At 43.3% G+C, this 23,171-nt stretch overlaps 7 protein-coding genes across 7 annotated transcripts; 3 read left to right on the top strand and 4 right to left on the bottom strand.

Annotated features, from left to right (window-relative positions):
- Window positions 1-831: 831 nt before the first annotated feature.
- Window positions 832-1,937, bottom strand: Bfra_010357 (putative hmg box protein; the record flags this gene model as incomplete). The annotated part of the gene is made up of 3 exons (XM_037340690.1): window positions 832-939; window positions 994-1,302; window positions 1,353-1,937. 3 exons carry the CDS (start codon window positions 1,935-1,937, stop codon window positions 832-834), a joined length of 1,002 nt encoding a protein of 333 aa, XP_037189158.1.
- A 452-nt stretch (window positions 1,938-2,389) lies between these two features.
- On the top strand, window positions 2,390-6,094 carry Bfra_010358 (putative pre-mrna-processing atp-dependent rna helicase prp5 protein; the record flags this gene model as incomplete). Its single annotated transcript, XM_037340691.1, has 3 exons — window positions 2,390-2,899; window positions 2,954-3,395; window positions 3,450-6,094. 3 exons carry the CDS (start codon window positions 2,390-2,392, stop codon window positions 6,092-6,094), a joined length of 3,597 nt encoding a protein of 1,198 aa, XP_037189159.1.
- A 582-nt stretch (window positions 6,095-6,676) lies between these two features.
- Bfra_010359 (uncharacterized protein) lies at window positions 6,677-7,201 on the bottom strand (the record flags this gene model as incomplete). The annotated part of the gene is made up of 2 exons (XM_037340692.1): window positions 6,677-6,832; window positions 6,965-7,201. 2 exons carry the CDS (start codon window positions 7,199-7,201, stop codon window positions 6,677-6,679), a joined length of 393 nt encoding a protein of 130 aa, XP_037189160.1.
- A 2,112-nt stretch (window positions 7,202-9,313) lies between these two features.
- On the top strand, window positions 9,314-11,565 carry Bfra_010360 (putative zinc finger protein 664 protein; the record flags this gene model as incomplete). Its single annotated transcript, XM_037340693.1, has 2 exons — window positions 9,314-11,027; window positions 11,084-11,565. The coding sequence occupies 2 exons, from the start codon at window positions 9,314-9,316 to the stop codon at window positions 11,563-11,565; spliced, it is 2,196 nt and encodes a 731-aa protein (XP_037189161.1).
- Window positions 11,566-13,692: 2,127 nt separating this feature from the next.
- Bfra_010361 (putative 60s ribosomal protein l35 protein) lies at window positions 13,693-15,209 on the bottom strand (the record flags this gene model as incomplete). Its single annotated transcript, XM_037340694.1, has 5 exons — window positions 13,693-13,897; window positions 14,004-14,229; window positions 14,336-14,465; window positions 14,557-14,630; window positions 15,109-15,209. The coding sequence occupies 5 exons, from the start codon at window positions 15,207-15,209 to the stop codon at window positions 13,886-13,888; spliced, it is 543 nt and encodes a 180-aa protein (XP_037189162.1). The 3' UTR covers window positions 13,693-13,885.
- Window positions 15,210-18,663: 3,454 nt separating this feature from the next.
- On the bottom strand, window positions 18,664-20,194 carry Bfra_010362 (putative translation machinery-associated protein; the record flags this gene model as incomplete). The annotated part of the gene is made up of 4 exons (XM_037340695.1): window positions 18,664-19,111; window positions 19,214-19,354; window positions 19,936-20,018; window positions 20,084-20,194. 4 exons carry the CDS (start codon window positions 20,192-20,194, stop codon window positions 18,664-18,666), a joined length of 783 nt encoding a protein of 260 aa, XP_037189163.1.
- A 1,777-nt stretch (window positions 20,195-21,971) lies between these two features.
- Bfra_010363 (uncharacterized protein) lies at window positions 21,972-23,057 on the top strand (the record flags this gene model as incomplete). The annotated part of the gene is made up of 1 exon (XM_037340696.1): window positions 21,972-23,057. One exon carries the CDS (start codon window positions 21,972-21,974, stop codon window positions 23,055-23,057), a length of 1,086 nt encoding a protein of 361 aa, XP_037189164.1.
- Between the last annotated feature and the right edge of the window lie 114 nt (window positions 23,058-23,171).

The raw sequence follows: 23,171 nt of genomic DNA on the forward strand, positions 1-23,171 counted from the left end.
GAAAAGGAAGAGGTGATGAAATGAACTGTAAGATGAGTCAAGGTAATACGGTATATTACAGTCAAGCATGATGATTCGACGAGGACTTGGCAGTGATCAAGCGAGGAATGTTTACGAGATGCTAATATGGTGACGAGGATTCGGAGGAAGAAGATGGATGACACGATAATGGTAGTGGAAGAGGAATTGAAATCCTAACTTGAACAAGGTGTAGTTCTCAAGAGGTAAAGGTAAAAGCGTAGAGGAAGATATCGCAAAGTAAAGCCAGAAGATGCAAGGGACTCATGCATGAGAGCTCCATTTTTCGCTTAGAATGCGGGGGTGATGCAATGAGATGAGTGGGATGAGGGTCTGAGGCTGAATATGGAGGGGTAAGTGGGTCTGCTGGACTCTTGTAGGGAAGAAACGAAGTGGAATATTTGTTTGCATGGATATAATTTTCATTCAAGTGTTATTCGTGAAACATACTAATAATCATTAAGTAGAAGAACCCTAAATTGAAATGGGTATCTGATCCTCATCATGAACTCGCCATCCTCCCAATTAACACCCTTGGAGTCGTAAAATCATAGTTCTTTTTGTCATCACTAGCGTTCAAAGCAGGGGATATCTGCAGACAAAAACAATGAAACTAGGGACAAAAATCATTCTTAAGCATGAACACCTCAAATTTCGCATTCATATTTGGTACAAGATAGTATTGACTCCATATTCATGACGCAAGCTTTTGCAAATAACAGTGTCATGGCGGATGGTTTAAACGATGGCTGAATTGTCAAGAATGTAAGTCAAAGCGAGAGAGAAATTCGAGGCTGAAAAACTAGAGGGTATCTATGCTTTAGCTTGAGCCTTGAGAGCAACCTTGGGTTCCTCTCCGTAAACTGTTCTGTACTCTTGAACGTATCTCTCTTGATCTGCTACAGCAGCATCCTCAAAAGGCTATTGACGTGTTAGGGGGATGTTGAATGATTGGAGATGAATATTGTAGCTTACCTTGCGTTGCTCAGGCGACAAAGACTTGTATTCTTGTGCAATCTTCTTTGAAGACTCAGCAATACTGAGATTAGCAAAATCGCCTGATGAATATCTCTCTCTCATGAATAAGAACAAAGACGAGGTAACATTCTTTACCAGTCGATCATCTTTAATGATTCTCGGGCTAGCAGATCTGTTGGTCAATCTTCGAATGTGATGACGTGCATAATTCGCCGTGCGAATCTCCGCTGGAGTATGACTCTCAACCCAGTTTTTATAGTTGCGTGAGTTGACAGCCTTGTTCTCCTTCGCAATCTGTTCAAGTCGCTGTAATATAATTAGCATGGCTTTATCAAAAGAAAATATAAATTATTTACCTCTAATTCTGCTGTCGATGACGATTTGTATTTCTCTGATGCTTCCTTGGCCGCATCAATGACTGGAGTTCCTTTCTTAACCAATTCTATAAACAATACGCTATAGGCAGTATCTGGAATTTGTTTTGGGGCTTCTTTAAGGAACGCAATAGCCTTTAATTCCTTCAACTTCAATTTTAACTTTTGTGAGTCGGTCAATTGCTTCTTGGGCTTTGGTCCTGGCTTCTTCGCAACTGTTTTCTTTGCTGGCTTCTTCACTGGCTTCTTAACTGGCTTCGCAGTTTTTTTGGCGGTCGTCTTGGTAGACTTTTTGACGGCAGGCTTAGCAGCAGTGGTAGATTTCTTCGCAGGCGCCTTTTTCGCAACCGGCTTCTTTTCTATGACAGTTTTGGTTTGGGTAGCTTTTGTCGCAGTAGCATACAATCGGCGCGACGAGAAAGTAGTTGAGGAAGCTTTCAAGGTAGATTCGACGTTGTGTTGACCTTCAACGCGTTGTAACTGGCAAACGGTAGCAAGAAGTCGATTCGTTGATAAATTAGATCCGCCGATTCTTTTAATAGCTGCGCGACCAACGTTGGACAACATGATGACTTAAACAGTGACCAGATGTCTCACGAGTGAGGTAATTGGAGTGGACGGAGTAGAGATTCTGATGATAACGGTATGAACGAAATATTGCGATTGAAGTCATCCAGCTCCTTCCCTCTATTCGTCTAAACACGCTAGGGCCCGTAAAGCTTCGAAAGCCCGTGCGCGTCAAGGGTACGGCAGACTGAACAGACCAAAGTATCCTTAAATATCTTTTGGCAAGGGCAGATTGTTAACGACATCAAATACGGAGTAGATTCGTGGAAAAAGTAATCACGACCATTCTACAATAAATAAACGTCAAGTATTATAAACTTCAAGTCTTCTTGGTCTATTCAGTCTGAAGTTATAGACTGAAACTTGGACGGAATTAATCCATTTCCTACCATTTCATCGTTGCCTAAAAGTATTTCTTCCCATCGAAATACCATACATTACTTGGGCAAAGAATGGCTCGGCACAGGGATTCTCGCTCACCATCGCCAACAGGAAGCCACCACTCATCGAGACGAAGCCGAAGGGATGATAATGGCCGACGCGATCGAGATAGAAGAGATGATGTTAGAGGACAGAGGCGTTCTCGAAGTCCTGACGTGAGAATTCTTACCTCTAGACCCGCGCCTCAGTCACAAGATACTAACGAACATCAGCGTCGCGAACGTGATCGAGATATGACTCGTAGAAGAGATCGTTCAGTAGGGAGATTAAATGATGACTACCATAGATCAGGTCGCCGTGATAGATCTCGAGATCGCAGAAGCTATGCCGATAGGGAACGATCACCGGATAGGAGACGACGTAGAAGTCGGGAACGAGATTACCGTGACAGGCGAGACGATTCTTATGATGATAGGGCTCGAAGACGCCGCGAGGATTCTACTGACTCATGGTCCCGTAGCAGAGGAGACGAAAACCGCGGACAGACTCCCAGATCAGATGCCAATACTAAAGTTAATGATGTGAGTTACTCTGATCTCTATCACAAAAGTTCAATTACTCATCTAATGTCTCAGGCTCCGAAAGCATCAACACCCGCAGTGCAAACCGAGGAACAGAAAAAAGCAGAACGTCTAGCAAAGTTGGAAGCATGGAAGAAGAAGATGGCCGAAGACAAAGAGCGTAAGGAGAAAGAGTTGGCAGCGGGTGGGACTCGAAAGTTACTTGACGCTATAGATCAAAAGGCCAACGGATCTCCATCCCTAACCTCGCCACACTCTCCAGCAACTCCAGCAACTCCTGCGACACCAGGCGACCTCGCACCTCCAACGAATTATGCTGGGAAATTTGATCCGAAGGCAATAGCTAAAAAGGCAGTGGCTAGCTCGAGTAGTGCAACTACTCTTGGGAAAGATTTACCATTAAAGGAATTGTCAAAAGCGTCCGCCACCTTAACTTCTACGGTCAAAGGATTACAAGCTGACAAAAAGCCAACAGCTTTCAGCAGCACCTCAAAAGGTAAGCAAAAATAATACTCTTACATAATGATCTAGCTAATTGGTTTGATTAAAGTATCTGCGTTACCTAAGACAAGGGGAAACCTCAGTGTTTTTGGACTTGGAGCAAAAGTTACCGACAATGAAAAGACATCTCAGAAACGTGCCTTGGATTTTGATGAAGATGAAGGGTCAAGAAAGAAATTAGAAAAGCTACCAACCCTACCAATGGCAAACTCCGAGGAAGATGATGCTGCGCTCGCTAACGGTGTTGAGGAACAAGATGATGACGATGATGTTGATTTGGAAGCTGCTGGTACGGAAGAAGAGGCGGCAGCAGCTGCTAGAGCTGCGGCAGAAAAGCGTGAAGAAAGATTACAAGAAGCCGAAGCTCAACCGCATACAAATGGCGATGTCCAAATGGAGGAAGCCCCTCAAGCTGATCCCACCGCTATGGATGAAGACGAAGAAATTGACCCATTGGATGCTTTTATGGAAGAAATGGGAGATCCCTTTTCAGTACCGAAAAACAATGCAACTTTTATCAAAGATAATATCAAAAGTCAACCACAAGAACCGGAACCTTTATTCGGAGATGATGACGTGGACCTAAAAGCCTTGGACGCGGATCCTGATGAAATTCTTGCAATTGCAAATAAAGCAAGGAAGAAGAAGGATATTCCAACTATCAATTATAGTGCTTTGGATCTTCCACCATTCCGAAAAAACTTTTACACCGAACCAACAGAACTTGCAGAGATGACGGAAGCTGAAATTGCTGATTTACGACTCGAACTCGATGGTATTAAAGTAGCTGGTAAGGATGTTCCCAAACCTGTACAAAAGTGGTCTCAATGCGGTCTTGACGTGAAGTCTCTGGACGTTATAACAAAGCTAGGTTATGAAAGACCTACATCTATTCAAATGCAAGCTATTCCTGCAATTATGTCTGGCCGGGATGTTATTGGAGTGGCCAAGACAGGATCGGGTAAAACCATCGCTTTCTTGCTACCCATGTTCCGTCATATTCGAGATCAACGACCTTTGAAAGGTTCTGATGGGCCTATTGGTCTGATCATGACTCCTACACGAGAATTGGCAACACAAATTCATAAAGAGTGTAAACCATTCTTGAAAGCAATGGGACTTCGTGCGGTTTGCGCGTACGGAGGTGCTATTATCAAAGACCAAATCGCTGATCTCAAAAGGGGCGCGGAAATAATTGTTTGCACCCCTGGAAGAATGATCGAACTGTTGGCGGCAAACTCCGGTAGAGTCACGAATCTGCAACGTGTCACATATGTTGTTTTAGACGAAGCTGACCGCATGTTTGATATGGGCTTTGAACCTCAAGTTATGAAAGTTTTTAACAATATTCGCCCCAATAGACAAACCATTCTTTTTTCCGCTACTATGCCTCGAATTATGGATGCACTGGCTAAGAAGACACTTCAGTCCCCAGTAGAGATTGTTGTTGGTGGAAGAAGTGTTGTTGCACCTGAAATCACACAAATCGTCGAAGTGCGAGAAGAAAAAGAGAAATTTCACAGGCTTTTGGAACTTCTTGGAGAACTTTACAACACAGATGAAGATGCTCGAACACTAATCTTTGTTGATCGACAAGAGAAAGCTGATGACCTGTTGAAGGACCTGATGAGAAAAGGTTATCCGTGTATGTCTATTCATGGTGGAAAGGATCAAGTTGATCGCGACTCTACAATTGATGATTTCAAAGCCGGTGTGGTTCCTATTATGATTGCTACATCAGTAGCTGCTCGAGGTCTTGACGTGAAGCAACTTAAGCTCGTTGTCAATTTTGATGCACCCAATCATTTGGAAGACTACGTCCACAGAGCTGGCCGAACTGGTAGAGCTGGTAATACTGGAACCGCTGTCACTTTTATAACAGAGGAGCAAGAACAGTATTCGGTAGGTATCGCGAAAGCTCTTGAACAATCTGGACAGGAGGTACCCGATAGGCTTAATGAGATGAGGAAATCCTACAAGGATAAAGTCAAAAGTGGTGCGAAAAAGGAGAGTTCAGGATTCGGTGGAAAAGGTCTGGAACGTTTTGATGCTGAGCGCGAAGCTACTAAAGCTCGTGAACGTAAGATACACAAAATTAGTGGGGAAGATGACGAGGAAGAGAAAGAAGAGAAGGATGATGATGTTCTTCTCAAAGCTGCATCAGTCGTTCAGCCTGCTGCTTCTGCTGCTCCACCAAAATTGCTTGGTGTACCTAAAGGTATCGATCTCGACGGTGATATCAAAGTTCATCGCACCGAACCTGCAGCTACCACCGGCTCCAAACTTGATAAAGTCACATCAGCTATCGACGCTATCAATGCACGTCTTAACAAAACAGGACAACTTCGTTCCGGCGTCCCAATTGATAATAAAGGACCTGACGCAGGCGCTTTCCATGCGACATTGGAAATTAATGATTTCCCACAGAAAGCTAGATGGGCAGTTACGAATCGAACTAATGTGGCGAAGATTTTGGAAGCGACTGGTACCAGTATTACGACCAAGGGAAGCTTCTATCCGGCTGGGAAAGAGGTCCAGGCGGATCCCAAATTGTATATTTTGGTTGAGGGGGATACGGAGGTGGTGGTTACAAATGCTATGAGGGAGTTGATGAGGTTGTTGAAGGAGGGTACGATGGCGGCGGCGGATGCAGAGGGCAGAGCACCAGTGGGTGGAAGATATACTGTTACTTAGGCGGAGCCTGGGATGGAAAAATGGGTGGGATGGAAGTTTTTATATATGTGGATTGGGAGGGGTAGTCACTTGGCTGTAATACAAGTATGACAACCTTTCTATCAGTACATACATCTGTTTCTTTGTGCTTAATTGTAATATTGATAAACGGCTGAGGTGTTGAAGTGTTGAATTCATTTTTCTATCTTCGCTTCACCTAAAATCCTAATCCAAGATTTCTCTACTACTTCTACTACCTGATCATCCTCTTCTCCTTCTTTCTGGAATGAACTCCTCTATTCGTTAAGGTCGTGAAGTTCTGAATTATGTATCCAGGAGAAAGTACCCGGTACTCCTAACCTATCCAATATGATGGAGCCCGAAAAGAAATATGAAGAAAAGATGGGATATATCCAAATGGGTACCTATCCATTATCCAAACACCTCTACCCAAACCCTTACATTAAAAATAACTCCACTTCTCCAAATAAAAATATTTCCGTATCTCACTTCTCCTTCGTCATCTATTGCCGTTCTCCTCTTTCTCTTGCGCCATATGACTCAATCCCGCTTCGTGTCGTTCAACGGTTGAGTTGTTTTAAATCAATTGAAAGCTCTAGCCTCGGCAGCGAGATCTGCCTCCCTAGCTTGTCTTTCTGCTGTACTTGCGTTTTTACGTGCTTTTTCGAGGGGTTGAGATTGTTCTTCTTGGAGTTTCTTTCCTAGCGCGCCTTTGGGTTTTTTGGAGGAGAGGCGTGCCTATTTAGAAGAGGGGGGTTGGGTTAGCTTGGCGCAGATTGGTTGGAATTAGGGGGTGGGATGAAAGATGTGAAATGTGAGTTGGAAATGTGAATTTCTGAATGAAATGGGGAAGATGAGTGGGAAAATTACCTCTGCAGCCTCAGCAGCTTTCCTCCTGGCATCTTCTTGTGTGCCCGATGATCCGGAGCCGAGAGTTCGTGCGGGACCACCGACAGTATAGGTACGAGGAACGGTTGAGGCAGAGGCGGAGACGGAGGGAGGGAGTGTAGATTTTGAGGGGGCGGGTTTGGTGGGTGCGGAGGAGAGAGTGCGGCCGGGTTGGTCGAAGGGGGAGGGGTCTGAAGAGGTACTGCAGCAGTTGCCCATTTTTGTGGGATGAGGGGTGTAGATATGGGGAAGCTGGGATGCTGTGAATGAGGGGTTTATTTGTTTGATAGGTGTGATCGAAGCGCGAATGGAGAGGTTCTCGAATGATCTACAAGTAGCGAAAAGGGTGTGGGTATCCTCGATTGCGATTGCGATTGCGATTGAGAGGCAGTGGAGGTGAACGGGTGAGAGGGTACGACGCTGGATAATACACTATTTCATCGGGATCTTCGAAAATAGGGTCGCGATTGGAATTGTACAAAATAGCTCCGTAATTGTAAATCTTGGGGGGTTGCCGTGAGGGGGGTGAATGTGCGAGATTACGATAGCGATAGGAGTTGCGACGAAGTAGCAGTGGGTTGAAAAGAGGGTATTCCGAATAATCCAAGAATTCTGATCTCTGGTAAGGATCTGATGAATGCGAGAGATTTCGTAAGGATTCGGATTCGTACAAAGGGTTCTCGTAGCTGTAATCTGGTGACAATGATGATATTCGGTTTCTTGCTCTCTCCAAATCAGAATAATAACCCCCGTCGCATTCAAAGATAGTGTCGGTATCAATCTCAACGTTGTGATCTCGCGATGAGAAAATTGTGGTCGAAATATGTTTGCGCGAAGTAGTTCTGGTAAGGGGAGGATGTCGGACGGGTGGAATGGTTGGTTGTGATGGTATGGTGTGGAGGAGAGGTATGTGGGATTGGAGAAAGTTGAATCGTGGAGTGTGGATGAAGAGGTGAAGTTCGAAGGTAGTGATACAGTACCACCAGGGCCAAGAGTGAGGCTGTGTTGTCATTGGATAAGATGGGGAATTGGATGATGGGTGGTCCGGGGTGAGGGATTGACATGGATTGAGTAAACGGAAGAGTAGGACGTAGTGTAGTTGTTGAATTATTAGAGACAATGAAGAAATGAACATCACCTTATGCCATGTCGATGGATGATGATGTTCGAGAAGCTTCATGTGAGTGTTCTGCTTATCTAAATTATGGCCTACCTGCCTACCTAGATATTAGATATATGTCTAGATATCAGAATGTATTTTATCTTACACCTCTCTCGTTAATTCGTGATCCTTCTCTGGACTTTTTCAATACCTAGGCCGGCCTTTCTAGCAGGGAGGACTCGAAGCTGGAATAGGAAACCTTATGTAATAAGTCTTATCGATAAGGATCATGAGAGGGATATTCGTAAGGCGGAGAGAATTGATCTCATCAAGATCTGTCATTGGCTGAAAATAATGCTGATGGTGAATTGAACGCAATCATGATTTATGATTGGCTAGAGATAATCCTGATCACAAATCGAACCCAATCAAGATTCATCATTAGTCATCGAGGAATCTGTACGGCCAGAAAAAACGGTCAAAGAGGAATGAATTCATAGGGAAGCACGGGGAAATTCATTTTTTCCCAGATGATGACGGCGGTCAATATAAAGTTATCGGACCTCAAAATACTCACAACCCAAGGAACTTTGAAGGGTCATATCTGATAGTCTTCCTTCTTCTTCTGTCAATAAATCACATGTTTTCTACTCGACATATGATTTGATTTACGCGTAGAGAATAAACAAGCTAAATCAGCATTTATTAAAGTTCATGTGGTTGAGAACGAGAAAGATCTTTCCAAAAACACCTTGTTGGATACCTTTTGCACCTTCACCTTGACCTCCAATTTACCTACCTAGCCATTGCACCACACACACACACACACTCACACACTCACACACTCATATACCCTTTTTGGATTTGCTTTGCTTTGCTTTGCTTCAAACCCAAACTCTCCCTTTTTGTCGGATCCATCATACCTCATACCTCATACCTCATACCTCATACCTCATACACCACACCCTATACCCAATACCACATTTTACCCCACGGTAAATCTTTCCATCTACCTTATTAAATTCCGCCTTTCTTAAACATTTGGATAGCAAAGGATCGCAGGTGGGCTCAAACGACGCTTCGAGATTCCAATCATATTCTCTATATCTATTGATTCTTGCTTTGGGCGCAAGAACTCGACTCTTCTTTCCTTCTGTTCTCCGTCGTGCGCACTCACTCTACTGCCACACAACTCGCATGCAAAGCAAGTAACCGTAAGGCTTGCAACCATGGAGCGATCTCCTCCGGATCAAGAGGCTGCACTAAAGCAATTCCAAAATATGTCGTATAACGAGTACAACCAACAATATTTCCCTATGCAGCAATCTGGTGCGATAAACTTTCCTCTAGATCCACATTACGCCGCACCGATGTCAGCTCCTGCTCAATCATATAATCATGCCGGAATGGCTCAAGATGAGGTTTGGAAAACGCAAGATTTCGCGCAGCCGCTAAATCTACCATCGCAATCATACCAACCATACATCTACCATCAAACAATGGATCTGTCGCAACCATTTTCTTCTCTGCAGAATATGCATCAAGAATATTCGAATTTGAGATCCGGTGCCCACTCACTTCCAAATTATACAGAGCAGTCACCGAGAAAGCGACAAAGAGTCAATGAATCACCTACTACAAACCGGTTCAGGCATACAATCCCACAAGCACCTGAAGCTGATACAACCAGCGAATGTTGTAGTTCTTGTCCAAGTGGTTCGCCGTGTGCCGAATCAGATTGTGGTGAAAATGATGTTGTTGTTGCTTGCACCTCTCAGGAGTGCGAACAACCTGTCTGCACTTCCCCAGAGTGTGAACAGCCTGTCTATACAGAACCTTGCACTAAAGATGCTGCCCTCAGCAGAAGATGTTCAGCTGCGGGAGATGATTTACCTTCTGATAGGATGTATCAAAGTTGGGATAACTTTCCTGCAATTATGTCAACAGAGCAGCAACGATCGTCCAGAATGCAATCTTTTGCACCATCGACATTACGAAACAACCAAGCTCCGCAAGAGATCTCACCTTCTCCTGTACCAACTACACCATCTCTAGTCATGAACACAGAAACACCCTACTCAGATATGGCATCCTTACACACACCCGGACTTCCCATGCAGCAACTCACAGATAATCTGTCTGGTTCCTCGCTCAATGGTACTGGAATGCGTTTCGGTGATGGATTGGAGATGTTCAGTTGTAACTGGTTGGACTGTGGACAGCCAATGCATGATCAATTTGAATGGCATAGACATTTTCACCAGGAACATATTGATCCGCAATTTACATTCAATTGTCTCATGCCTTCTACATCTTGTCAAGCGCCACTCAACTCGAATCCTTTGGATCACTTGCAAATAAATCACGGCTTCACATTCGAGGAGAGTATCAACGGATTCCAATGTCCTGCTCCAGGATGTCCTACCGAAGAGATGTATTGTGATCCTTCAATGCTTCACAATCATATTGATCAAATGCACGCCATACCTCTACAAGGACAACTACAGTGTCAAGTTGATTCTTGCAACACTTCATATCAAGATCCAAATCAATTCTTCAATCATTTGAACCATGATCACAATTTACCAATTCCAATGACCCCTGTCGAAGAGATTGATCTTTCAAGTATACCAGTGCCAATGGAGGCAAAAATGGAAGAGAAGACGAAAGGACAGACTGCTTCGGTAGCCAAGAACAACGAACCAGAATTAACTAATCATTTATCTTGCAAGTGGGCAGCCGATGATCATGCTTGCGGTCAAGTATTTACTTCCGAAAATGATCTTCAAACTCATGTCAAGGAAGTTCACTTGACTGTTTTGAACAAAACTTCCGGTTACTTTTGTAAGTGGCAAGGTTGTTCTCGAAAAGCAAAAATGGGTGATAAGGAAGGATTCTCTCAGAGAGGAAAACTTGAAAGACATATGGCGAGTCATACTGGATGTAAGTTGTTTCCTGATGCTTCTCTTACCTGTAGAATACTGACCAAGTCAAAATAGTCAAAGAATGTACGTGCGATTTTCCAGGATGCGGAAAAACATTTGCAGCAGCACAATCCTTAAAACAACATTACCGTCTCCACACTGGCGAAAAGCCGTGGAAATGCAGATATTGCCCCAAATCCTTTCCTCAACAAAGCGCATGCACAGTCCACGAGCGTATACATACTCATGAAAAACCTCTAGAATGTTCTATTTGCAAAAAGACCTTTAGCGAATCATCAAATTTGGCAAAACATAGAAAGACACATGGGGAGAGAGGTCATTATGAATGTCCGGATTGTCCAAAGACTTTCCATCGGTTGGATCAGTTGAAGAGGCATGCGGAGATGCATGAGAGGAAGAAGAAGAAGGCTGGCGAGGGAAGCAGTGGAGGTGGTGGGGATGGGGAGGAGGGGAATAGTGAAGTTACAGAGAGTTTGGCAGGGGATAGTTTTGATGGACATAGTATTAGGAATATGGGGCAAGATGATAGGGATTAGGGATGGGGTGGGACGAGTGGTTATGGGTGGCGAGGAATGGGAAATAGGGAATGGAGCTTTCGTGGTATTTACTGTAATGATTCTACGAGAAACAAAGATCATGATTTACGAATCATGAATCATGGGACACGGGGCAGGGTGCGATTTGATACTGGCGAGCGAGACGGCACGATGGATTATCATGCCAGCGATGCATATTATGCGAAGTAGATAAGGGTGGATATCAAAGTTTGAGAATACCTGGTATATAAATGCGAATGGGTGGCTGGAAATTAAGGAAAATTAAGCGATTACCTGGATAGATGGATGGATAGATGGATCATATGAATGGTAGCGTAGGAACATGGAACATGGAACAGTAGGTGGGAAAGAGGAACGGAGGGAGAAAACTAGGGAATGGAGAATGGGAGGGAATACCAAAAAGTCTTTAGTAAATAAGTAGATGCCTACCCGGCAGGCTGCTAGTTAGTGATTGATACCTTATTTGAATTTTAATGATGGATGTTTTGTGAAATCAACTTTGATATGGGGAATAGTAGGGGACAATGAGTTTGTGATTGGAGATTCACCCTTTCTCTTTGCGTTTATCCATCTTTCTATCCATCCGCCATCTACACAATCATCCACCATCTACATGATATTCCATAGCTCCACGATACAACCAGCTCACTCTAATATGATCTATCTATCTAGGTATCGACATAGTAGTTTAGCCAGAGCCCTCAACTTAACCCATCGACATCTCCTCACTTGCAATGAATGTACGAGACCCCAGATATGGAGAATACCTAGCAATAAATACCTAGCCGTGTTGAAACTAGCAGCACTACTAGCGCTAGTATTGTTCACCAATAGTATCACCGGGCTTGCAAATTATATCATATCATATCATTTAACATCACATCACATCATGTAGCATCACATCATGTAACATTACAATATAGTACATTACAACATAGTACAACATCACATCACGATGTGCATTGCAATGCAATGCAATGCATCATAGATAGCAAATACGTTCTGAATGTATGATGTATGTATGATGCTGTGATGACAATTGCAACGATGAAGTTGTTGTGGAGTTGTTGCTATGTGATGAATGAATGTACAGGGATGGAGACGGAGATTTGGGATACTGAGATATGTGGGATATTGAGATGCTGGGAATCAAATGAGAGAGGAGAGAGAGGAGGGAGAGAGACACGACACAGTACTTGGAGTACAGAAAAGTAGAAAAGTTTTTAACCACTATGCAAGAAGTGGGTGCGTGTGAAAATGAGGATAAGTGAGAGAGTGAGAAAGAGCACGAGGAACGAATGAAGGAAGTGGCAATATTCGAGTAATTGGCAAACATGTAGTGATCTCCTGGAAGATGAATAACGGGGTAGGGAAGGGATAGACATACGGGGATGCAGAGGTGTTTTTGTTTTCGAGAAGTTAAAAAAGATGCGATGGAGTGAAAAATAGCGAGTGGAGATTTTTGTTCATGCTTTTTGACCTTTTGATATGCATGTATCGGTGAGTACAAGAAGAGAATGCAGATGAATGATAGGCATAAGAAAGAAAGAAAGAAAGATTAGAGTAGCAACACATAGAAGAGCTTTCTGATCACTGAAAATGCTGAAGGTGAACTTAATAAGAGTGCTGAGGGTGGAGAATGCATGTATGTTTGAAACTGGAATACGAGCCGTGAATGGGAATTGGGGTATTGAGATGAAATTGGGTGGTCTGGAACATTGTGATATATGGAAATTTAGGTACTACATTTGATCATGATTGGAACCAAGAGGCAGATGCTGGAGTTGAGTGCAAGGGTAAGAATGAAATGGTACCGGTTTCATTATGACGACATAATCTGGCAAATGGTACAAGGGAAAATCAACATAGAATGGCATAATCGTGTCCATTGGCTTCTTCATGGGGATCTTCAGGTTGCGGTAGAATGTGCCAACCAGTACCAAAATTTCAAGCACGAGCCACAGCATATTGTGAAATATAACAGCTTGTTCGAAATCACTGCTGCAATCGTTCGTAGCTCTCCCCAATATCGACGTTCGCAAGTTCCTGGGTATAATGGCCATAGAAGTCTCGAACCCTCCTTCGATTTCGGAACCATGCGTAACCGCTCGCACAAGATATCACACCAAATCCAAAGGACCCATTTGTTGTTTTGCTCAAGTCGTTTGATTTATTGGAAAAGGCTTTTTTACTAGCCATGCTATTTTCGATGATACACCGTGACCCGTGCGAAAACAAACCAGGCAAAAGGCACCATGCCAGCCATCCTCACAATCATAAACACCTACGTCCAGAAAATCTAAGCCTCCGCCTATTGTAAAGTTAGCATCGTGATCCAAAATCTTTCATCAATATCCCTCCACTATCTTCAAGCTCGTGGAAAAAGATATTGACTCGGGGTCAGCGGAATCGCATACCTTAACAGCGAACTTTCTTTGTGGGAAGTGCATCGATCTCTTCTTGGTCTTCTCCAACTGCAACTCCTTCTCGTGCTTGCTGAGACGTCTACGGATGGCACGAGTTTGCTTGGATCGGAGATCGAGAGGAAGGTACTTCTTTCCCTTGTAGAAGAGACGGAGTTGTGCGCGTTGGTTGGCGTTGATGACTGTGAGGACCTTGGCAATTGACTTTCGGACGTCGTGGCTACAAGGAAGATCTCATTAGTATCCATCTTAATGATCTTGTATCTCGCAAATTCTCATCCAATTTTCGGCAGGTCGAGAGTGACGATTATAATTAAAGTACGCACATCTTGGTGAGCTTAGCAGCAGATCCTCCAGCAATCTTCTGAGTTCTCAATTGACCGAGCTCAGTCTTCAACTCTCCAAGTTGCTTTGCGAGGTCCGCCTTGTTCTTGGACCAAAGTTGGCCAGTCTTTACTTTTCCGGACGACTAATCGCGATGATCCGTTAGCCATCTTTCTTCCATAAATTGAAACGTCAACATCTCCCCAAAGAATTTGTCGCATACCATTTTGAGTAAGGGTCAGGTGGTTGTCGATTGTGGTTGTCGGGCGTCTCGTCGTCGTGAAAATATCGAAGTTGCTGCAGAGGCCGTGGAAACAAAAGTTAGGGTTTACCGAGCCCACAAACTGAATTTTCAAAATTTTGGTTGACCAATCAAATCAAAGTCACATGACCCCGATATTCCTTTGCCGGTGTTTAAGGTTTTAAGAACATTGAATTGTGAAAGTCATTTCTAGTTAAGTGAAAAGAAACACGAGATTCACTCCCACTTCATCTAATTGAAGAAAGCTCTCGAATCTCTTAAATTCAAGGTATCGCCAACTCAGCGATGTCAACTTACTATGCACTAGGAGCGAATATGTGTGTTTCTCTATGAGCTCCTCGAAAGTCTTTCGGCGCAAAACTTCAATTATTGGCAAGCTCTTGACATCTGCTGTTCATTTGTTATAATCATAGGTAAGGAAGGACAAGTCGTAAGTATCAATTTCAACCGGTCGAGGAAAGTTTTGCATTCTATTTTTGAAGAGTAGGAATCTGGTAAAATTGATGTACCTACCTAGTAGTCTGCACAGCCCTTTCCTGGAAAGACTTGTTCTTTTCGTGGAGTTCAAATCGAACCTTTGGCTTATGAGAAGTATTCATCAACGGATGCAGCATATTTGAATCATATATTACCACCCTAGCATCGGTCCACATCCTTTTTCGGAACACGCTCTCAAAATCTTTTCATCACGATCAATACAACTGCTTCAAAGCTATCACGTCACTTCAAGATTGGACCTACGTCGAAGTCGGAAATCCATGGAGAGATTTAAAGGGTGATTACCGCTTCAGGTGTCGAGATTTGATTACGAATTGGACAAAGCGTGTTGGAATTTGGGATTGATGTTCTTGCCTACACGTAGGTGACAATATCAGATAGGGCTTGTTAGTGCCAATGGGTGTACAACCAGGAGTATCACGGTGCAGCAATGGGTATCGGTAATCTTACAGCTGGATGAAAACTCTTGTATTCCGAATTCTAAAGTATCGATCTGGAGTTCATTCCCCATGGCTGGAATCAGATTTGCTACGATGCTGGTTTTCATTTGATACCTTCTATCCCTTCGAGGAACAAAACATTGAGGCTCTAAGACTAACAGGAAATTTATATAATCCCCTATCGTGTCGGGATACAATCGAGTTCAATTTCGATTCCCACAGTGTCGCTCAAGTGTGGCGAAGGGACTGAACTATGCGACAATTCCCTAACGTAAGTCTGATAGATTAGTATTCACAATTTCGCTCGTTCTTTTCTGGATATTGAAGATTGAGGTATCCTTGTGCTTTTCCAGTTCAATGACTTGCGATCTATAATGATTCAGATTCTCACAAACGAGTTTCAAGACGAAATCCGGGATCATTAGTCGCTTGATTTTCCAGTCTCAATATACTCGATTTCCATGTGTGGTTTATCAGAAGCATCTGTAAAGCAAACCATTGATTCATTCCCCAGCTTCTCTTTGCTTCGCGGTATCCCAATAGTTCTTCAAATTATACCTCAGAGCGCCAAGGAGTGAGTCCCTAGTTCTCCCTTCCCCTCGTTTATCATTCAAAGGCAAATAAATCATCACCCCCAAGTCTGCAGGTCTCGTGATAACAATTTATATGACTCCTCATCGAATGTAAGAGTTCCAAGAGTGCCATTAATGGAAGCCACAAGTGCTTGCGATTTATTGAATCTAGGTAAAGGGCAAGGGAGATACTGATAATTTGGGTTGTGGGAAACTAGAGAAATTGAATTTAGGGGAACTCTGGATGTGTAATGGGGTGGTTGCCCAATAACCAGCTCTTGGTTTTACTGATGTTGGTCATGAGTGCTGATAATGGTGAATCTACGCTGCTACTGGTATCTTTTGAAATTGGAACACTTTCGCTAGGTGGTAACGTGTTTGCAACTTTGTATGGATATACTTTTCTTAAAGACTCTCTACTTGGAAGCCAATGACTAACATGAGAGAGTTGCTGAAAGGGGATGCACAGTTTTCTTTAATGTGGAATAAGTAGTTTCAGTGGCACGTACTCACTTTGTAACCCCAAATCTTAGATCATTTGCTCATGTTTCCAATCCGATACAAATATTGCTTTCATAGCAACATAAACGTAGATCAACGTAGAGCAATAGCCCCAAACAACAGTTGAACAACCACAAATGCGACGACAGCTGGCGAGGGTACTGTCATCAATTTGCACTGATAATTCTTCGTGCGTATAGTATACCACTTCCAACCCACAATCACAACAGACAGCAACACAGCAAAACAGGAATCCTATTTGCGAATGGGTAATATCAAGACATTCTACAGCTTCCAAGTAGGTTGCGTCTATTATTTGTATATCCCTTCAAAAGCGTAGTGACTATTCACTCAAGCGATTCTGCGAGGAGGGTAGCTGAGTGAATGCCCTCTGCAAAAAGTGGTTGTGACATCGCACTATAAAAATCTTGACTATACCTAAAATCTTCTCGCTAATTCCTTGCAGGAAAATAATATACTTCGAAACAATCCAGAAGAAACGTCTATCTATGTCTCCCAAATATTTTCACGGGTGGAGACAACACTGCCCAAGTGCCTCGCGTAGCCACGAGCCAGCTGTCTAAAGTCACTTCTCCAGAAGAAACCATGTAAGGAGCAAAAGCTTGCTGGGTTTGAAATTTATCGATCCTTAAACTCTATCACGATACAAAGGTTCGAGGCGAAAATGAAAGAAATAGGAGATATAGACAGCAAAGATGGGTATTGCCAGTTATAACAATAGTATCATCAAACAGAGCCCACCTCACCTGGGAATGTACGAATCAACCTCCAGCAAGAAAAATCAAAGCACAAAACATCAACCCACAACAAGTGGCCCCGTTCGTCTCCTGAATTCCTTCCATCGGCGACGCGAACCAGTATATTGCTAGCACATTCAAACTAACCCAGAAACCACACCTTAAACAACCCACTTCAAGAATTTTTGGAATACCATACTCACATGTCCTCCTCCCAGAATCCCCAGTTTCCTATACCCAACCTTCTCTCGTCGTCGATTTCTATGTCCCTTGTCTAATAAACACTTCCTGAATTTCCGAAACTACGATTTATGGAAAAAAGCTTCTCGCGCAGACATTTGAAGATTAGAAAGGATTCCATGTCATCGTAATAAATCATTGATGCAATATATCCCAACCCTCTCAATTTCATTCGAGTTATCATCAGTATCAAAGTCAAGAATCAAGAGATCTCAGCTACCCTCTACAATTTACCAGACCTCTTACCCAATCCATATCATTTGGCGAAACTCAAGATTCAAAAACCACACCGACAGTGCAATTTTCTTACGTTGAAAGGACAACAAAAACACCACACACAGAATATATCAACAAAACCCACAGCTTCAAAGTTTGAAATTCGAGAGAATTTGCCCCCAGGCTCTGTGATGAATTGTTCTCGTCAATCGGCGATATCCTAACAGCATTTGTGAGATCAAGGAGCGTGTGTTTTCTTGTGTTTGAATCTCGTTATTGCTTTCTCGATTTACGCATATATTATATCTCCCGCTTGAATCCTCCCACGTGAGAGCGATACAAGACGAGAGACGCAGCTACGAGAGATACTCTTCAGACCTCCTATCTGAGAAGACGTCTCGGTGATAATTCAACAACTGATTAGTTGATACATTCATTTTGAACTACTAGATAGCTTGGTGCCCCGCTTGAAACATTGATGATGTCATTGTGAAAACAGATCATTCGTTTGCAAAATTGTAGCTGCTGCGAGGGTATGGAATACGATTAATAAATGGAAGCAACATGATTTAGGTAAGACAGACCGACGCTCTCACAGCAATGAATAGAAAAGATGACGAGATAAACGTTTATCATAATACATCTTGGCTGCGGTATCAAACATCTCCAAGTTCCATAATAACCACATAAAGAGATAGACTTATATAGTAATGCAAATGTATATTCTATTAGTCAAATCGCCACCCACTTCAAGCTTGGTATGATATTTCGTAGAATCCGCAACTAGATTGAGAAAGTCGTTTTATATACCAATCAATATACTCCACCACCACCAACACCAATTCAATCGGTACTTAATCTCCATAATCCATCTCCCAGATAATGTGCATCTTCCACCACGGGTCCCTTTCCCTTATCCTTGACATCCTTCGTTCCCATACTTAAAAGTCCCACTGCACAAGCCTCCTCCTTGCCCTCTGCACAGATAACTACTGGTTCACCAGTTTCCAATTCTCTTCCTCCATACCATCCTTCTCCCTCTCCAGTCTCTCCATATACGCCCTCTTCTTCTTTATTTCCATTGGGTAATCTGCCACCTGTAGATGTGAGACCTGGAGCCATTAGGGTAGCTCCCGAAAGAACGAATCGAATAGCGCCGCGATCGATACGCAGACTTGGGAAGCAGGTAGGGAATCGGTGAACGAGTTTGAGATGGGGTAGGAGAGCATCGGTCATGTGTTGAAAGAATAGAGGTGTAGGGCCAATTAAGTAGAGAGTTACTCTCTCTGGACTATATTCCCAATGTTAGTTTTAATTTTCTTGTTGAACGGTCATGCGATGAGAGATATGCCGCAGGGAAGATGGAAGAGCAAGGAGAATGGGAGGAGCGCACATTTTCATAGCATCCAGCTGCTCCTTCTTCGGTATTATCTCATCGATATGAGGGGCTAATAACGGATATGTGTTGACGAGTTGAGTTCTGATGGCGCGTTGAACAGAGGACTTAACCTTGCTTTTTGAGCCGGGAGATATACTGTGGAAAGGCTTTGATCAGCATTTATAGATCATTGGATTCGCAAAAATAGGATCAATATATCTTACTCTTTCTTGAACATCTTGTATATGATTCCGGTAGTATTGTGATGTTTGTGACGAGGGGAAGATTTGTTTAAGACGTGCATGTGGAGAATATGCCCCGCGATACGGCGGTCAATTGAGACCTAAAACGCACGGACTAAAGAGGAGGGGTAAATTGGAGGCTGAGGAGGGGTCTGCGAATTGCAAGATACCGAGGATGATCAGACGATCACAACATGAGGTTATTCGGACATCAAGCACGCAAGTGAGGTAGGCATTGCATTCAAACGTGGTTTTGTATAACATATTTATTTACGTATTCTCATAAAAGTTCATTACAATTCATCAAATCAAATACATCCTTCAAGCTCGAAACACTCGAGAAGCTCCCCCCCCAGATCGTTAAGCATGTCCTCCATCTTTCTATTGGTGGTTGACATGGGAAACGGTTCCATCTTCATTCAGATGGATATTGAGTCTACATGTGGAGTTAGTGATGAAGATTCTGGAAAGTAAGTACTGGTTGCAAATGCTAACCTGTTCTCCTTGAAGTCCTTGGTAACCATCGAACCAGGCTCAATGATTCTGTGCTCTTCAGGAAGGTCTTGCTTTGCGAACGTCTATTGATGAGTGAAATGTTAGTCGAGGATATGATTATTGTTTGACTCTAAAACGACCAACATACAGTCTCATCACTGGAGTCACCGATCTTCTTTCCAGCCAATTTACTCATCCACACTTGGGTCTTGTCCTCACCCCCGGCAGCACTGTTGGTAACTGGATCGACGAGAGGCATTTTGGAATACGGGTTGGATGAAAAGTGTTTGGTTTTTGATATTGGTAATATTACTTGAAAGGTTCTTCTTGTATGAGATGGGAAGTGTTTGATAAAGATCATGAATAGAACAGCGGAAGAAGAGGGTCTTTATGTTCGATGAACTTCCAACCAAGCCTTCTTCTTGTAACACATTCCCCAAACAAGGCTGCGGCGCTTCATCTCACCTGCTGAATTCAGATGGGTACGTCATAGCCAAGGCATCATGTGATTTTATGCACACGTGATACGATGCTTTCAATTCAAGTTTCTAGTGTGCGAACTTTTGCGAACTTTCGCGAACTTCCCCTTCATTCTGTTGTTCCTCGCCCATCCATCCATCCATCCATCCATCTATCCTTCCTGCCTTCCTTCCTTTCCTTTTCATTTCTTCTTCCATTTTTTCACCCAGGGGGAGAATCCATTCTTATAGTAAGTAGATTCATTCCATTTTTATTTATACTTTTTACTTTGAATTAACTCTATTAATTTTCTTCATAAACTTTTCGGTCCCGCGCGGCCACACCCGAATTGCTACTGTGCATGACAATTCATTTCTCATTGCAATCTTAGGTACCGGTACCATAGCGGCTATATGTACTGCCACAGCTATGGCCCTATAGTTTGGCATCAATAGTCAGTTCGGTACACTTTGGTTGTGGACCCAATTAACGCTTCGACCCGACGGTGCCAGTGACACTGAAAATTCAGGAGTGAGGTCCATTTTACAACCATTATTACTTTACCCATCACCCAAAACGCATTGGAAGTCCTTAGTTGCTCCCAATCTGCAAATGTCCGACAGGTCCGACTGGATCTACATGATGAATCTGATTTACTTCTATTCGCTGACTCGTCACCAAATGCGCAGTGAGTTGGGGACTGCGACCAGTGGAGCGACTTTGTATCCACTATATATACTAACTTTAACTAACTTTTCACTTCAATTACGCTATCCTCTACGCGTCCTCCCCAATCTTCATCCATTTTTTTGGGTAAAAAACACAGAATCTTTACATCCCGAAATATTACCCGTTGCAACGAGTAACAATAAGTATTAGCTCGTTTTGGTTGCTTTCATCACAAGTGCACCGTTATGCACCCGTTACGCAGTTATCCGGTACAGTTGTACCATTCTGTGTATGTACAAGGGGGGAAAGGGGGACAGCGCACTCTTGTCAACAGCAAAATCCTTCCAATACCCTACGCCAGGCTCTTGTTAATTGCTGCAACACTTTGCGCAAGCCATCCAGATACTGCTTCTGATGTTTTCTCGGAGAGATGTTGAACAACCTTAAACATTCATGGCCCCCCATGGGTAGCTCCGAATGCTTACTTACAAGGCTGACCCTTTAATCCCCCCATATTGACGTTTGATTTGTTCAACGTAAGTCTAATTGACAAGGGAAATGATGCTACGCCTCTCATAATATCAGTCCAGCCTTATTAAACGAGTTGAAGCTTCAAAGCTACGCCTCGCCGCCTCGGAGCTTAAAATCAGTCCACGATAAGTGTAGGGAGATTATTCACTGCCCAGCTTTGAACCCCCTTGACAAGCTTTTTTTTTCTTACACTTATCTAGTGCTTATATCCCCCACCATCTTTATATTCACTCGTGTAGTTTATTCTGATCAAATTCTTATTCATCCCTTGATTCTTCCATCTTTATTATTACTCAATATCAGTTGAGAAAACTCCAGTATTTTCCCTCACAACTACCCTGCAAACTTCTTCTACCATCTCTTGACAAGATCCAAACATGCGTCCAATTCTACTTTCCTTATTGGCGTCTTCAACAGCTATCGTCTCCGCCTATCAATCTCTGATGTCAGATGGATGTATACAAGGAAATTTCCATGATCTTGTGATCAGAAACTCCTGTGGAGATGATTTATCAATTGTCAAATGTCTTGCAGAAGATGTTGATTTGAGACGCTTGGATCAAATTGAACAATGTTTCATAGCTGGAGGATGCGATGCGATCGATTCTACTGTGTCAGCAGTATGGTTTTCATACGAATGTAATGATCGTCAAGGATCGGTTGAAGAGTTTAAGAAAGAGGATTTAAGAAAGAGGGCCACCGAGACAAGTTCAACTGCTGAAAGTACGACGGAATCCACTACGACAACGGCTTCATCCTCGAGTTCGAGTTCTGCAAGTACAACCGCTGCCACAACCACAACCTCCGCATCTACAACTGCATCTACAACCGCCTCGACTTCAGCCTCTTCTTCGACCTCTGCGGCTTCATCCACGACTGCTACAACTGCAAGCGCCACTACCTCTACCACCGCGAGTACAACTTCTTCCTCGACATCCGGTACAACTACCAGCGCGACAAGTAGTGGAACCGGAACTTCTTCAAGCACACTAGTCTGCTCCACAACCTCTTATTATTCCACGAGTATCTGCTCTTATGGTACAGGTGCATCCACTGGTGTTACTCTTGGATGTGCCACTACCTCAGCCGCATCTTCAACTTGTGCAGCAGGAGTACTGTGTACAACTGCAGCATCTGGGGAAGACGTCTGCATGGAAATTGACAATACACTTACGTCATCCGGCTTAGCAGTCACAATTTTTTTCGCAGTTTCAATTAGTGCATTCGTTATTGGACTTATAGTAATTGGATGCAAAGATCGTCAAGCCGCCAACCAACTTCGAGCAGCTCGTTTGGCGCAACTGGATGCAGAAAGCAAAGAGGCAATGCAATCATATAACCAAAAGAGATCCAAGTCGGTCCGACAACCAGATGCTTTTGGACATTCTGAGGCTGATTTACCTTTGATTGCGGAGCCTAGCCACGAGCAAGCTTATTCGAATGAAACTCATCATAACGCTTAAATGGGAGCTTGAGTCCGACATAAAAATGCCGAATAATGGGATTAGATGAGGGCGCATGGGAATGGAGTTTGTGGAGTTTGACATGAATCGGATTTAAGGATCTGTATCTTTATA

This window comes from Botrytis fragariae (genome assembly GCF_013461495.1).
Source record: "Botrytis fragariae strain BVB16 chromosome Unknown tig00000186, whole genome shotgun sequence".
NCBI lineage: Eukaryota > Fungi > Ascomycota > Leotiomycetes > Helotiales > Sclerotiniaceae > Botrytis > Botrytis fragariae.